A 17,219-nucleotide genomic window follows, 5' to 3' on the forward strand; every position below is an offset into this window, starting at 1 on the left:
CTCTGCGACTATCTCACAGTCTAACTCTTCTCTATGGGACAGACCTGGGCTCCATTCCAATTTGGCGCCTCAAACATTTTCAGTCAAGTGCATTGGTGTTCAGTGTCTTACATCATTCTCTTGTGCTAGTGTGTGTGTCATACTGTGTGTTGCTGCAATTTGCTGTACGGTGCTCTTTGAGTATAATATGAAGTGGTGCACAGATTTGGGCCTATATTTATAGTTTTTAGCGCTGCATTTGCGTAATGTTTTTTATGCAAAAGCGGCGCAAACTTACAAAATACAATTATATTTTGTAAGTTTGCGCCACATTTGCATAAAAAAATGACCCAAATGTGGCGCAAAAAAGGTACAAATATGGGCCTTGGTGTGTTATCCCCTTGTGTAATGTGTTTTTCCGATATGATATGCTGTGCTGTTTTATTCCATGAAAAACTGTGCTGTGACGCATTATTCTGAGGAAAATATGCTGTACCGTAGCGCCACATGGAATGTTGTGATGTAACGTGCTCTGGTTCAGCCGGGTGATTCCATGTATGTGCTACTCTGTGCTTTCCTGCCTGGGGTTAGGTGCATGCAGGAGGGCTGGCAACTGGGCCTGACCACAGCCAAAGGCTGCTGCGAACAGCCAAAGGCCGCCGCGAACAGCCAAAGCCCGCCGCGAACAGCCAAAGCCCACTGCGAACAGCCAAAGGCCGTGCTCGGCGCAGGCTATATTTACATGTGAGCGTGCTAAAAAAAAGAGAAATTGATAGAAATGTCCCCCTTCAGCATGCACAGCTAATTACTCCACACACTACATCATTGATGACACCTTCATTGACATTATCACTGCAATATTTGGAATTAAATTATTGATGAGAAAACTGCATGGCAGTGCTGCGAGTTTTAGTTACCTTAGGACCCAAGTTATAGTTACTTGAGCTAAGCATAATTATAACTGTTGAATTTCTGTGGTTTTGTGCAAGTAAATTTAGAACCTAACTATGACGTTCCTTTAACTTTTTGTTTTTTCAGTGAATGTATATATGTGTATATATATATATATATATATATATATATATGTAGATATATATGAAACACACACATGTATATAGATATATGTATATAATACTACTGCCTCACAAGCCCTCTGTCTCACAATGATTGTGGCTTGTGCTCAAGTGTGAGAAGCTTTTCTTCATTCGGTGGCAAACATGAAACTGGTGGCACCGCGACTGGAGCGCGAGTGCATCTTTGGCTCAAAAGGGCAAATACTTTGTTTGTGATACATATAATTATATCTTTATCTGTCTAGATATATAGATAGATAGATCTATTGGCATTGCAGATTCTTGTTATAAACGTGCATGCTATCGGCAGAGCCAGCTTTAGCATTGGTGGAGTCAGGTGCAAAAATCTTTTTTGGCGCCCCTCCTCCCGTCCCCACAAGGACCTCCTCCTCGGATTGCCTCACTACCACCAGGAAAAAGTGCCCATCATCTCTCCACAGCCTCCCTAACATACATTTCATTTGTTTAAAAACCCTGGTTTTACTAATCCATCCAGCTATCCACATAAACATAGTTCTGTTCTTTGCAGCAAGCACATTAACCCTCTGCGCTACTTTATATCGAGACAAAGCTGCCCCTAGAGAAAACTCTGATCTCGCTCTCTCTCTAGCAGGAACATTAATCACAAGAATTATCTTGGCATTTAACTGCTTCCTGAAGGCTGGACTCACAAGGAACTTTTCGACAGGTGTTTTTAAATCCCAAGTTTCGCGAGATATTGCTTAACACAGTGCCCCTAAAGTTCTTTTAGCATTTGGACTTATTTAAATGTACCTCAATTTGAATTCTTGGGATAAACACCGCCCCTCTTTCCCTGAATAATACTCGATTGAGGAAGGGATATTTTTTTACTAATGGTGTTCTGAGACTCCGACCACATTTGGTGCAGGAAGTTGGGCCGGTTAGAGCCCACTTCCGGTTTCTGGGCCGAAACCGCGGTTTGCGGTCTAGTGGATCTGTCCCATCAAGGGGGGTTAAATGACGGCTCAAACACGGCCGCGCAGCGGGCGCGCCGCTGGCACGCCAAAGGCAAGCCCATCTGCGCCCGTCCGCGCCAGAACGGGCCAGAGGGCCAGGAATTTTGCATCTTGTTCTGGAAAAATTAGATACACCATAGAAGAACTCAAGAATTTGGCAGGCCCCCGGTGCTCTCACACTCTTATTCCTGACATTACTTATGCCTGGAGGTGTGCGCAGTGTAATTGGATGGTGCCTATACCATCTATGATGGGAAAGCAGAAAACCCAGGGAGTTCGGTGAGCAGGGGGGAACAATTCAGAACATGCTTTAGGTGGAATTGTAAGGGACGGTAGAGCGGTGGGCTCTTTCGCTCTTATAAATGTTAGATCCCTCCCAAAACACAAATTTGAAATCAGTGAACTTATTCTTACTCTCAACATAGACTGTCTCTTCCTAACAGAAACATGGGCGAGGCCTGACTCGGACCCCGATTTTATTGAGGCAGCCCCTACCGGCTTTTCCTTTCACAGGGTTGACAGGAATACAGGCAGAGGAGGAGGCTTGGCCATTATTTGCAGGTCTGAGTTTACTTGCACCTGGAATAGTGCTAGTCACATACCAGAGGTCTGTGAAGCTATGGCCTTTAAACTACTCCTTGACAAATCTCTAGTCTTGGAAGGCCTGTTAATTTACCGCCCCCCCGGCCCCGTTTCTAAGTTCCTCTCGATATGGCCTTCATTATTGGAACCTTTAGTCATGGCCCCTAAAGCAATCATCTTGGGAGATTTTAACATCCATTTTGATAATACGAGTGATTTGCTGGTTGCGGAATTCCTCAACTTTATGGTGGCTCTGGATTGGGTCCTAAAGGATGGGATGGCCACTCATAGAGCTGGCCATACCCTAGATGGGATTTTCATCCACCCCGAGGAAGAATTGTATCTTTCAACGACCTCGTTAGAGTGGACGGATCATGCTCTCCTGACGTTTAAATTTCTGGCCAGGCAGCAGCCTATAATACCCATTCCCCAGAAAAAACTGACAAGATCCTGGAGAAATATTGAAGCAGAACCACTGAAAGTAACACTTATACATAAGTGGAATGATCTAAAGGCGTCCACGTTGTCACCACTTGCTAGATCCAATCTGGGCATTACACAGGCAATGGACTCGCTAGCACCAGCGAGGATCTCTGTTCCCCGTACTAGGAAAAAACCCAATCAACCTTGGTTCTCTCAAGCCCTCAAAATCTTACAGAGGAAATACCGGCAGAAGGAGCGCTGCTGGAAACTCAGCTCTCGTGAAGCCGAGAGGGTGGAGCTCAAGCTCGCACTAAACATTTACAAAGAAGCCTGTCGGATAGCCAAATCGGACTATTTTACACGTAAAATTAGCGAAGCAGCCAACTCTTCTAGAGAGTTATTTAGAACTGTTAATGTTCTCACCACTCCCTTAGGCACTCCCAAAGTAGAACATTCCCAAGACTTCTGCAATAAAGTAGCCAAATTCTTTGAATGTAAAGTTCTTGACATCTACTCCAGCTTTAGGTTGGACAAGAATCTAGCTAACCCTTCCCCCTGGTTAACTACACATCTGCACCCTGTGGTGACAAATAACGGGGTGCCAGACAAGCCACTCTTACTTTCAAAGTTTAAGATGCCCTCTCATGAGGTTTTGTGTAAACTGCTCTTGGAAGGTAAATCAGGCTCCCCTATGGATCCCTGCCCCCCTGCTATCCTCCAATTAGTACCAGAGCTAGCGGTTTCTATGCTGGCCCCTATTTTTCAGGAAGTTCTTGCAACGGGCTTATATCCCAGGGCATGGAAAGAAACCACTATTATTCCGTTAAAAAAGAAGGCAGCTGGCAAACCCGATGACCTGACGAACTTACGCCCAATAGCCCTTCTCCCCTATGCGGCCAAAATCTTGGAAAAACACCTTAATAAAGAATTGGTTGATTTCCTGTCTGCCTCTAAGGGCTTGGACAGCTCGCAACATGGTTTTCGGAAATCCCACAGCACTGAATCAGCTCTCATTGCATCATCTGACACCATACGCAGATTGGTGGATAAGGGGCAGGGGGTCTTTCTGGTGCTATTGGACCTGTCGGCAGCTTTTTACACCATTGCTCCCCACATCCTGCTAGACCGTCTATATCAGGCAGGTATTAGAGACCAGGCTCTTAAGTTGATCGAATCTTTTTTATCTGATAGGTGGGCTACAGTTAGTAGTGGCGACTTTAGATCCCCTGCCTACCTCTTGCCGTGTGGGGTCCCTCAGGGCTCCTCTTTAAGCCCGACGCTATTTAACGTGTACGTAGCACCGCTGGCAGAGCTGGTTCGCTCTTCCGGCTTCATCCCTACTTCATACGCAGACGATACTCAAATCATCATCCCTATTAATAAAGATCTGGAAGAAGTGGCCATCCGCTTCAACGCCTGTATGACAGCAGTGAATTACTGGATGAAGACCAACTGGTTGAAACTCAATTGTGAAAAAACTGAGATTTTGTGCTTTGGAATTGGAAGGGTACATTGGTCTTCTAGCTGGTGGCCTGAAGAATGTGGGACGCTTCCTGTACCACGGTCTACCTCAAGAAACTTAGGATTCGTGTTTGATGACCAATTGTCATTTAAACCTCAGGTCAATCTGATAATCAAGACCTGTATGTGGACTATGAAGAAATTAAAAAAAATATTTCTTTTTATTCCACAAACCTGCAGAACTACCGTCATTTTGGCTTTAGTCATTTCCAGATGGGATTATGGAAATGCGCTTTTACTCAATCTGGATAAAGAATCTTTGAACAAGTTACAGCTGATGCAGAACACTGCTGCCAGGCTTTTATTAAAATTGCCTTGCGGGACCTCTGCTAAGAGGTGCCTTAAAGATCTACACTGGCTTCCGGTAATCCAGCGGTTCTCTTTTAAGGCTCTCTGCATCACCCACAAGGCTGTTCATGGGATTGGGCCTAAGGCTTTAACCACCAAGCTGCAATGGCACAGGCCTAATCGGCTGTTGTGCTCGGCCTGTGCCTATCAAATTCAAACATCCCGCACTAAGAAAGTAAAGTGGGGAGACAGAGCATTTACCATTGCGGCTGCTAAAATCTAGAACTCTTTACCATTGAACATAAGGCAAGAACATAACTATCTAATATTTAGGAAATTGGTCAAGACTTGGCTGTTTCCTCAATAAGTCTGGGAGTTTCCCTGTTAAGTCAACCCGCTTCACCCAGTTAGCGCTTCGATGCCCTTGGGCCGGAACGCGCTTTATAAATACTCAATACATACATACATACATACATACCCCCATCCGGCCGCCCTGACTATTGGCACAAGATTCTAGTGATAGTGAACAGGATGTGACAGTGTGTGCGTGTGCCGCGCTCCCTCTCCTGGCAGGATGTGGCATTGGGTGTCAGCTTCATGCCAATAACAATCCTGCTGCACGTTTAGGAGGAAAATGCTAAAATACCGATTGGCTAAATCGCGATTGTTGATGGTAATTCCGAAAACATGTGATTGGACACAGTTTTACATTTCTTTCTGAGCATACATCGCAAAAAAATAACCTGGTATTGGAACTGTCAACTTCTGTAACAAAAGACGAGCACAAAACAAGTCTATGAAGGTCATTTCTGACTATTTTTTCCCCACAGGTGTTAAAATGTAACTTGTTTTCAACATGAATACAATGTTATGCCCGTGTGAGCTCAAAGTATCTTTATGTTTCATGGTGATAGAGTCTATTGCCACAATATTTAACATTGTACAATGTTGTCTAGTTTTGGCAACTGAAAATAGTTAACTTTGTAGCGGTTTGTCACGGTTAAAGCGCTTTTCACCCCCGTCCTATTTTATTTTCTGAAGTTTCTGGCTCAGGCCCTGTGTTGAGGGGTGATGGGGGTGGGTTGGGGGGTCGCAGAGGTGTCCGTGTGAGTGTGTGTGGGGGAGGGAGTGGGGTGTGTGGGGGAGGAGGAGTTTACACTGTTTTTCTTCCTAGTATTCATAGCAGTAATAGATTCATTCATTGATCCTTCATGCCAGTAGTACATGCATTGTTGTTTTGTGGTAAGTTGTAGTTGGCGGCAGCCAGTGTTGCCTTCGGTCTTATAAGTGCCTTCCTTGATTCCTGAAATGGTTTCTACCTGCCCTCTCCTGTGGCAGATACAGGCGAGACCACTCACTAACCTAGTAATACTTTGTAACTAGGGGTCCATGAATAATACTCTGCTGAAGGCACCTCATCCTCTGCACCCCAGGGTACCTCACCATGACTGGACAGCTGATGCCGGAAATCGCAAAGAGGGCTGTACTTACGATGAACATCTTTAGGAAGGGCCAATCACCCACTGAATAAACAAAGCAAAATGATTCATTTTCTGATTCTTCATACCATGGCAACTGTACCTGGAGTGGTAGGGCTGAGTGTCATCATTGTTGCACTCGTTTGGTGTTAAATTTCATCTATAAGTACAGAGTAACCCTCATGAGGGTGCCTGCCTGCCAGACACTGCAGCTGTCTGGTTTGCGAAAGACGTATTGGGGAGTTTCAGAAAGTTGACCTGGGGATGAATTCTGTCTATCTCTTGCTATTGGCTTTACAGTTTGTAACTCATGTTTTTTTGCTTCCCATTTGCTGGCTGTATTTGCTTTAGGTTGTCCAGGTTCAGTTCGTCCCGTTGACGAGAAAGTTGTGTTAGCTGAATACTTCCTCGAACTCCTTTTCTGACCCTTATGTCTTGTTCTTATCTGTCACATTTGCTGGGCATTCAATGACCAAGGTCAAATGTCAAGCAGTGTTTTCTTTGGAAGCCTAGTTACTTTGTTTTGCTTTCTGCTGACTTTAAAGTGACAGCCTTTATAGGAAAGAGGAATGCAGCCTTTCTACATGGAGCCTGCTTGCGCCCTTTTAAAGAATGTTTTTTTAGACATAGTCATCTCAAAACGTACCTTGTTTTTCATCTGCACGTTCTTTGCAGATTTCTTCTTTTTTGAGCACATTTAATTTGTGAAACTGCCTTTTTAGAAACAAAGTAAAAAAACTGCATTTCAATCTCAACTTCAGCCTAATGTATGGTGATCTAGGGCAATTTATAATGTTTATGGCCCATTCACCGTCAAGCACAAGATAAGTTATTTAAACAGAAAAGAACCAGACACATTATAACACAATTTATCAAAACTTGTTTTTCACTTTGATGTGTAAAGCATGTGCTTTATTTATGACATCTGTGACAACTCGTTTTGGAGAGTTGGATAAGTTTAAAGGCATTTTTGTTATGAAAGCTTTTGTGTTTGTTTGTCTACAAAATAATCATTGCATCTGCAACTGTGCATTTTTCAGAAAACATACATCACTGTATAGAAACGATTTACTCATGTTACCCTGAAGGCACTAGGGCCATGATTTGGATGGTGCAGCAGGTGCAGTGGCACAGAGGCCAAAAGCACCTATGAACCCAGTGAACATCAAATATTGCTGTATGTTGCCACTGCACAAGTAGTCACAAGAGCAGTTATCTTCCAGGCACTAGGGCCATGATTTGGATGGTGCAGCAGGTGCAGTGGCACAGGGGCCAAAAGCTCTAGAAAACCCACTGAACACAGATTATCGCTGTATTTTACTCCTAAACAAGCTTTCAGGACTGATTTTCTGATTCTTTTGTAACCATTGCACTCAAAGTAACACAGAGCCTAAAGCATCACTGGAAGAAAAAGCTGTCACCTATTGGACTTTTCTGTTTACCTACAACTTATGTTACATTTAGCACCTTTAAATGCCACATTCTCACAGTTTTTGTATGGTCCTAAAATACTTCTCAACCTGGACCCAGTAACACCTTGGCAAGGGTATTTCCAGTTCTATAACACTAGCACTTTAACCGTTGTAAGCACTATATCAATAACATACCATATGGCATTCCATACCAAGCACTGGCAAAGCCAATAGGTCGCCACTATGCAGGATCTATTAGCTTTGTCAATGCTTTGTTAGCCTTATTACTATACAGCAGTGTTAGCTTCAGTGCAGCATAACTGAAAATAAAAAGCGGTATAACACTGACAGTGCTGGCTGAGTCATACAGCTTTTTTTTACATTACTTTCGGCCATTTGCCACTTAGCTATAAGCTTTAGCAAAACCAATAAATCTCACATAGGCAAGACCTATTGGCTGTGTCAATGCTTGTTTTTCTATATACAGTCAGAAACACTGTGTATGAGGTAAGATTTAAAAATGTTTACTCATTGAGGAGTTTGATATAATTTTGTGCTTCACGTAGACTATTACAGAGCGCTGGAACAGAAAATCAAAAAACTGGAAATGAGCAATATTGCCCAGGGATAGAGAGTCTAGATGGATGTGTAGGATGAGCCTAGATCTGCCATACTTCGGTTGCATCCTAATTCCAGGGTGGAGATTGAATGCCTCATTGAACAGTTCTGTTTTGAAGAGCTAACTAGATTTAAGGTCCTCAGCTTTAGCTCAGAGCTGGGGGCTGAACCCCGTTCATAGTTCTGCCGAGAAGATGGGAATAACAAAACATAACAAAAGTGCCCTGATTTAGGGGTGGGAACTTTTGCTTACCAACACAAACGGGGTGGAGAGAATGAAAAGATACAGTGGGATGCACTGGGTGTAGATAGTGTGAAGAGACCTGGTGGAACCCCCCTCATTATCAGGGGTCCAGATGGAACTGGTGTGCAGTCACAGGAGACCCCACAATTCTAGAAGTCTCCAGCCTGGACCCTGGCCCATGGGTCTGCAGCTGGGCAGAAACAGAGACAGCAGAAAACGGGGCAGAGGACAGAAGTTGGCTCATCAGGGAGGCTACAGCTTTGTAGGAGATGAAATACGGGGCGAGAGGGCCCCCTCAGATTGTGAAGTAACTGACAGCAATAGCCAAAGTAGCACCTTTAGCAATACAATACACTACACTAAAGAGGCAGACAAGGGGAGTGTAGAGGGAAACAGAATGTGCAGGGAAAGGGGGGCAGCCTACAAGCCACAACCAGGACACAGACGTCAGGGGCGGCACCCTGTCTGTAAGACTCTTTCACTATGTTCCCCTGGCAGCAGAGAGCATATGAGGCTGGACCTCCAGGGAACAATGCGATTGGCACAAGTGGTCGGCTACAGTGGCCTAGCCTCAGTTTGCACTATGAAAGTCCAGCTGCCTTGGTCTTCCACTAAGAGTTATATCCCACTTAAAAACACAAGATATGTAGATGGACATTAAGAGTTGAAGGGAAACTCTTCTCTTACAGAAAAATACACCACAACGAGGTGCAGACTGGTGAAGAAGGGTACATGTCACAAATAGAGGATGAGGCAGAAATCAAAAAAGCAATGGATATAAGTGATACAAGAGGAGCGGATGTGATGACCCAGCTGCCAACTCTGGAGCCAAGGAACCAGATTCGAGTCTCAGCGTGGGCTCAACATCGTGTGATTCTGGGCAAATCCCTTCATCCCCCTGTGCCAACCAAAAATGATTGTAATGCAACTGGTGCTCATGTAAATCAGTCCTTTACCTTCAGTCAAATTTCTGCTATATAGAAACTGAAAAAAACTAACAAATACAAGAGAGGTGAAAAATAAAAGGTAATAAAGTTAGAGGGAGAGTTCAATTACTCAATGAGTTCCCATTACACAGTAAAGTGCTCTGTTACTCTAGATCCGGTTCCTGGTGCTGACGGGAGGAGCCTATACGAAGGTCTGGATGGATTAAGAGAATAATTAATTTACAAATGTAAAGTGGTTCAAATCAAAATAAAGATCCTAAGGTAGCAAGTTTCAGTGTTTTGCAGCAACGGAGGAAAACGAATGGCTCCCAATGTTGGTCCTCACAGTGATGGGGACTCACTTGAAATTGGCTGAGGCAGAGCACGGTGAAGCATACAGGAGGTCATGGATGGAATGCTTGAACTAATCTCAGCCACTGAAAATTATTCGGGCTGCATCACAGTCCAGTGATATTTTGCACACCATGCCACCTCAGTTTGGATCCAGCTATATGGAAATCAGTCTTGGCCCTGCTCCTATCCAGCCCGGCCTCCCAAGCTAGGTCCTCCCTGAACCATAACACGGGCAACATAGGACCGGTTTGTCCAACTTATGGCCTCATCGGACAGGTACAGCATGGCTCCAGTGACACAGTGTGCATAGGACCATGTCTTGTCATTCCCATCCCCCTAAGGGTGACATACTAAAGCATACAGAAAGTGAAGGATGCAGGGCTTGAATCATTCTCAGCCACTGGTAATTACTCAGCGCGAGGATAGTGCCAGAAACAAAAGAACATGAAAATAGAGAGCTTGGCCAGCATAAGCCAATGATGTGACTTTAGATGAGCCGATACCAAGGATCCTGAGGTAGGTACTTGCTGGGGTGAACTGTACATTCAGCATATATTCAAACCTCTAGAGTAAACACTGGGGGAGGCCAGGTACAGGAAATTAGCATATGATAAAAATGGACAAGGTAACGGACTGTACCACAGTTTTACAGTAATCAGAAGGTTTTAGGAAAAGTGTTTGATTAGTTTATTATAGAAGCACAAGGAGGATATCATTGGTCTAAGAAAGATGGATTCTGATAAAAAAAAGAATGCTAAACGTTTGGCTAATTGGAGAGAAGATTTTGGAAAACCAGAAAGAGACATCCTGCCCTTAGGAGGACAAACAGAGACATGTCTTCTAAAAAGAGAACCTTAGTTTGTCATCATTATGTTTCCAAAAGGTAAATGATATCCAAGGAGTGACCACTGAGAGCCATGAGCAAACTATATTCCTTGAAAATTACCTGTGTTATCAGTGAAAGGTACAATGACTGAGCATGACGTGATGGAGAAACCATAGTAGTGGATTACATTGGGTAGTGGACAGAGGTAAAACCGACAAGTGGGGATTAGAGAAAATCCAGAGGGCTCCATGAGTTAAGGAGCTTGAGAGAGAATTGGAAAGGAGGTGTGCATACTTGTAGGGTCCAAGTATGCAAACAAGCATTGGCAACTCCAATGGGTCTGCTATTGGCAGACAGCCTATTGGCTTTGTCAGTACTTGATTTCTTTTTTTCATGTTTTTTGTAAATTGTTATTGTTTGACTTCTGGACCCCTGTCAATATAAAAAAGAGGAAAACTAAAAATGTTTTCCTTAAAATGATCAGATTGCCATAGTAAACCCTGGCTCTGAAGGAACTACTTCTTGGGTGGAAGTGATCCTTGTGTGAATGAACCGATAGCCTTCAATCACAGTACAGCACTCCAATGCCTTTAGGCAAAGTTTGTGCTATAGAAATACCATACACATACATACATATAATGAAGCTAGTCAACAGCTGAAGTGAGGGGACCCAATGACCCATGCTGTATGCTATAATATAGTGGGTGGAATAAAAATGTGACTGACATAAAAACTGGCCTGTGGATGAAGAGGGCTAAAAGTCTCTACATTAAAGTGTATATTTTTAGGATAATCAAAAGATCTTAGCTAACACCAGACTAAAGCAACATCAGCCAAAGTAAGATATTATCGGGAAGGCATGGTTCATTGATGAATGGGGAATGTGATCTTATGCAAAATTCAGCACTTCCTTCGAGAGGGAACAAAGCTTCTCTTCCCCTTGATCTAAAATGAACCTGATCTCGTCCAAGGACATAAGCACGGCAACCTCTACACCATGGAGAGAGCAACCATTTAAAAATAATTGACCAAAAAATCTCCTTGAAACCCCATAGAAGAATTGTATTGTATTAAGTGTTACAATAGCCTTGAGCAACTTTCGCGTTTACTGCCAGAGGTGTCGGGCAGAGTTACCTATTTGAATTACACAGAGGTTACGTCACGCAGGCTGGCAGTGCCAGGCGGTCAAGGCATGGGCATTTGTTTGGTGGTTGAAGCCATAGTTCCATGTTTGGAATTCAGTCACACTTAGGCCCTCATTCCAACTTTGGCGGGCGGCGGAGGCCGCCCGCCAAAGTTCCTCCAGCAGAATACCGCTGCGCGGTCAAGAGACCACCGCGGGTATTCTGAGTTTCCCGCTGGGCGGGCGGGCGACCGCCATAAGGCCGCCCGCCCGCCCAGCGGGAAACCACCTTCCATGAGGATGCCGGCTCCGAATGGAGCCGGCGGAGTGGAAGGTGTGCGACGGGTGCAGTGGCACCCGTCGCGCTTTTCAGTGTCTGCTTAGCAGACACTGAAAAGCAATGTGGGGCCCTGTTAGGGGGCCCCTGCAGTGCCCATGCCATTGGCATGGACACTGCAGGGGCCCCCAGGGGCCCCATGACACCCGTTCCCGCCAGCCAGGTTCTGGCGGTAAAAACCGCCAGAGCCAGGCTGGCGGGAAGGGGGTCGGAATCCCCATGGCGGCGCAGCTTGCTGCGCCGCCATGGAGGATTCCCCTGGGCAGCGGGAAACTGGCGGGAGACCGCCAGTTTCCCGTATCTGACCGCGGCTGTACCGCCGCGGTCAGAATGCCCTGGGAGTCACCGCCAGCCTGTCGGCAGTGCTCCCGCAGCCCTCCACCCTGGCGGATTCAATCCGCCAGGGTTGGAATGAGGGCCTTAGTTCATTATTCACTATAGAAATAGGAAATCTGCACTTACAGACGTACTACCACACAGGATATCCTGATAGGATTTCAAAACAGTAGTAGTTTTTCATGGATACTCCTGGAAAGCATTGAAATCCTAAAAGTGTCTATGAGAAGGGCCTTCCACATGTGCAATTACCCACAGGTTACAATTGCCTGTGCAAAAATGCCTTTGCAGTTCTGCAGTTCCACTCTGGTCGTTATGTGATTTTTTTCTGTCTGGGAGAAATCTTATCATCTATACCCCCACCTATAGATCCCAACCCATTTTCACTCTGGAAAGGGGGTTCACTCCCCTTTGACAAGTATAAACATCTATTTTTAGTATGCGGGTGGGCTGGGAACGCTTTTGTGACTTTTGTGAATAACTACAAACTCACAAATGTGTGGGTAATTCCAAACTTTTCCTCTGTGGCATCCCAACCCTAGAAAATCCCCTCACCGCCCCAGGATTTACACATATGTAGCACTACGCCATACTGGTTAATTATTAGCCACCTTTAAATCGCTTTATTGATGCAATTTCAGGATTTTACCAAGTCAAGATTTGCACTTGTATAAATTCCATTGCCACAAGTAAGCAGAAACTATGCATGTAAGTTTCTATAAGAGTTGAGCTCTCACAGTTTTCTACATGTTCAGTGCAATGCTGGTGATAAAAAGTCGAAGATGACCTACAATTCTTTGTGCAGGGGTACTCCGGTTAGCCAGGTCCATGTTCCTGCTTGCTTCTGAAGTCCAAGCCAGAAGTAGCCCTTCTTGGTTGACAGCATGTTTGTGATGAAGTCCTGAGAAGGAACAAGAAGGATGATTTAGACTTCGGAGTAAGCAAAATTTCTTCAGTTTTCTTGGGGTAGTGCTAAAGATGGATTATATCTACTAGCTGAATTTTCTCCTTTACTGGTATTGTATGGTGGGAGGAATTTATCCAATGGCCGCTCGTGTGGCACAATTTACTTATTTTAAAGGACCTTGTGCGTACAACTAAATAGTGTTAAATCCCGTGAGCGCCTGCACAAACTTCAGTTAATGTGGGCTGAGGTCCCAAAGCAGATAGCATTTGTGGGCTTTTAATCAGCAATAAATGCATTTAAGGAAAATGTGCCACACTTTGAGAAACCAATGGACAGCAGGATTAAGTCACTGGAAGAGATACTTTCAACTGAAGCTCCCTCTTATGAATCTACTCTTTGAGACTCCGGATGATCTAAGGGTGCTCCAACCTCAGCAACGCAACTTTCATGTGCATCCTACATAAGATCTTCAAGTGGCTACTCCTGCCTAGAAGACACACCATGACACAGGCCCTCATCACCAGTTGACTAGACTATGGCAACACCATATACATAGGAATCAACTTGCAACTCCTACAAAGACATCAGACCATACAGAGCGCCACAGCAAGACTCATCCTTGACGTTCTTCAATGACCCAACATCACGCTACACCTCAGGCAACTCCACTGGCTCCTCGTGCAGAAGAGGTGTGTATCCAAGCTGCTGACCCATGCACACAAAGTTCCATACCACTAAGGACCCGCCTATATTATTCATAATCTGAATTTCCACCAACTGCAGCAAAAACCTGCACCAGCCTCCCCACGCATCTCCGGGCCATCATCTCTCAACACAAATTCTGCACAGCCTTCAAGTCCTGCCTATTTAAGTGAGCAGTTGAGACCTGCAACCGGCTGGATACCCTCGAGAGTGATTATTGACGCTTTACAAATCCTGTTTGACTGATTGATTGATGGATGTGTCAAACTGATGCAGTGACAGATGTGAAAGCTGTGTTGTTGCAAGGTTTTGCAGTCGCCACATTCCAATGTGGAAATTATGGGCCTGATTACGACCTTGGCGGATGGGACACTCTGTCACAAACGTGATGGATATCCCATCCACCATATCACAAGTTCCATTATACCCTATGGAACTTGTAAAACAGCGGGCGGGATATCTGTCACGTTTGTGACCGATTATCCCATCCGCCAAGGTTGTAATCAGACCCTATATGTTTTCTGGCCTAACTTAATTCAGCTTGTTTCACTCCAAACCACAAATCTTGCAGGTCACCTCTTCGCTCACACAGCATGATTCAGCCGTATCGCTCATACCGTTTACAACCCATGACATCACACTGGTTACTGGCATTAGTTTCAACCTGGCTCCCAAGCTGTCCAAGATCAATGTTCCTGGCATTAATGCTTCACAAGTAGTGTTTGGTGCCATTAAATGTATTGCATTCCACTTCTCAATGCCCAGGGGAGTAAATCTGTAGTTAGGAAAATAATGGAAGGCTGAAAGGTGACCTTGTTCCTAACCTTGCTTGTTTTTATTCTCGTGGACACCATTTTGCACTCCCAGGTTGTAACACTGGAGCACTAGTACACGGCCTGTTCTGGACATGTTTGGACTATTTATATATCTTGAAGTTTTGTGAAGTGCCAACGTGTCATCTTCTCTGCACTACATAGTACAGAATGGAACCGTTTGGAGTTAACACAGCATAGAGATGGAGAGGGATAGGTAGATTAGAAATGAAAGTAAGATGCCACACTCCCGTCTGGCATTCCTCCAGCGCTTCTTTCGCGATCACAAGTCTTCACAAGAATAGCATCTTAGAAATCACTTTTAAGGAGTTTTCTGTAAAAGAAAGACTTAGGGTCTGCTCTTGAAATAGGATTCAAGACGATCTAGAGCCTGGACACCCAGGAACCCATCTCAGACAGTGTACTGAACAGTAGCTGTCAGTTTGGCTGTGCAGGGAGAAATGTTTGCACTTTAAGGAATTAAACAGAGCCTGGGCAAATATTAACTGTTTAACGGGTTCGGTGCGTCAGACTGCTGGGAGCCGTCTGATGCTACAGTGCTCATGTGTGTCAGATGACTCCCTGCCGTCCGCGCATATTGCACTGGAAATCCCTCCGGTGCAGGCCACACAAGCCACACCACTCTGGATTCCCCTAGGTGTCTACATTCCAAAAATGTATAGGTTTGCTAGGTTTTCCTAGGCACCAGCTGAGGTGGGGCCCAAAGACCCTACCCACTTTGCAAAAAAAGGGTCAGTTTTGGTGGAAATTGATGTATCTATGTTGTGTTTTGGGCAGTTTCCTGTTGTGGGCACTAGACCTATCCACACAAGTGAGGTACCATTTTATGAGACGACATCGGAGAATGCTGGGTGGAAGGAAGTTTGTGGCTCAGTAGAGATTCCAGAACTTTCCATCACAGAAATGTGTGGATAATGTGTTTTTTTAGTCAAAGTTTGAGGTTTGCAAGGGATTTTGGGTAGAAGAATGTGGTAAGAGCCCCACAAGTCACCTCATCCTGGATTTCCCTAGGTGTCTAGTTTTCAAAATGGTACAGGTTTGCTAGGTTTCCCTAGGTGCCGTCTGACCTACAGGCCAAAATCTACAGCTAGGCACATTGCAAAAAAAGGGTCAGTTTTCAGTGAAAAAATTTGATATGTCCATGTTGTATTTTGGGCTGTTTCCTGTTGCGGGCACTAGGCTTCCCACACAAGTGGGGTACCATTTTTATCAGGAGACTTGGGGGAACACAGAATAGCAGAACAAGTGTTATCACCAAATGTCTTTCTCTGCATTTACGCCTTCCAAATGGGAGACAGTGTGTAAGAAAGAAGTCATTTTGAGAAATGTCCTCTAATTCACATGCTAGTATGGGTATCCACAAATTCAGAGATGTGCAACAGCTGACCATCCCCTCATTGCGGTACATGAGAAAGTAGCCCAAGTCTTAGGTCTTGAAAACTGCTGGATGTGTAGAGAATTATCCAGACACCCCAATGACCCCATTGGCTTACATGGGACACCTGTGCCTATACAGAATTATGCACAAGGAAAGGGATGCCTTATACCAAATGTAACTTGGGACCGTGGAGAAAGAAGGATTGGATGGTACCCACGTTGTACCATACTGCTAAATATCCGAGCTGAATACCCAGTGTCACCTATGAGAGAGAACAATGCAGAGGACAGTGCTTTTCCTGTATGTATAAAGCATCAAGTTTCAGGATATAACCCAGCTTCCCGATACTTTGGATACCTTGCAAGTAGCAAGTGTCCTAACATATTAGAATTTGATGATACCACGGGTAATTGGAATATAAAGGACAGACAGTTAATAAGTAGGATCTGGACAACTAAGAGACAAGGAAAGAAAGTTACCTACACTTTACATTACTGGAACATCACTATTCTTGGAGAAACACTGTTGATAACACCTGATGGTCCTCTATATGATCCACTAATTGAACAAGAAAATGATTATACTAGGGCACCAAATGTGATTTCTAAAATATTAGAATATCCTTTATGGTCAGCTCGCTGCTCTTACATGGCGCCGTGGGCAAATGTTACTTTTATAACCTCTGCATGGATTGATTATAAATGGTGTGACCAATTTCAGAACTCTTTCCCTGACGGGGTAGGCCTTCCTTTCAGTAAATATCACACATTGGACACACAGTTACAGGGCAGTATGTATTTCATTTGTGGAACTAAGGCTTACACAGTGCTTCTGCAGCACTGGGAAGGCATGTGTGCTATTTCTTATCTAACACCAAACATTTCAGTTGTACCGCATATTGT

General features: G+C 44.5%; 1 protein-coding gene across 1 annotated transcript in view; it reads right to left on the reverse strand.

Annotated features, from left to right (window-relative positions):
* LOC138303613 (killer cell lectin-like receptor subfamily F member 1) overlaps window positions 1-17,219 on the reverse strand; it is a 56,883-nt gene that overhangs the window by 23,232 nt on the left and 16,432 nt on the right. Inside the window, exon 5 of the mRNA XM_069242903.1 lies at window positions 13,289-13,398. Coding sequence (XP_069099004.1) covers window positions 13,289-13,398 — 110 coding nt within the window. The remainder of the gene's footprint in view (window positions 1-13,288; window positions 13,399-17,219) is intronic.

The sequence above is a fragment of the Pleurodeles waltl genome, chromosome 7, assembly GCF_031143425.1.
Source record: "Pleurodeles waltl isolate 20211129_DDA chromosome 7, aPleWal1.hap1.20221129, whole genome shotgun sequence".
Classification (NCBI taxonomy): domain Eukaryota; kingdom Metazoa; phylum Chordata; class Amphibia; order Caudata; family Salamandridae; genus Pleurodeles; species Pleurodeles waltl.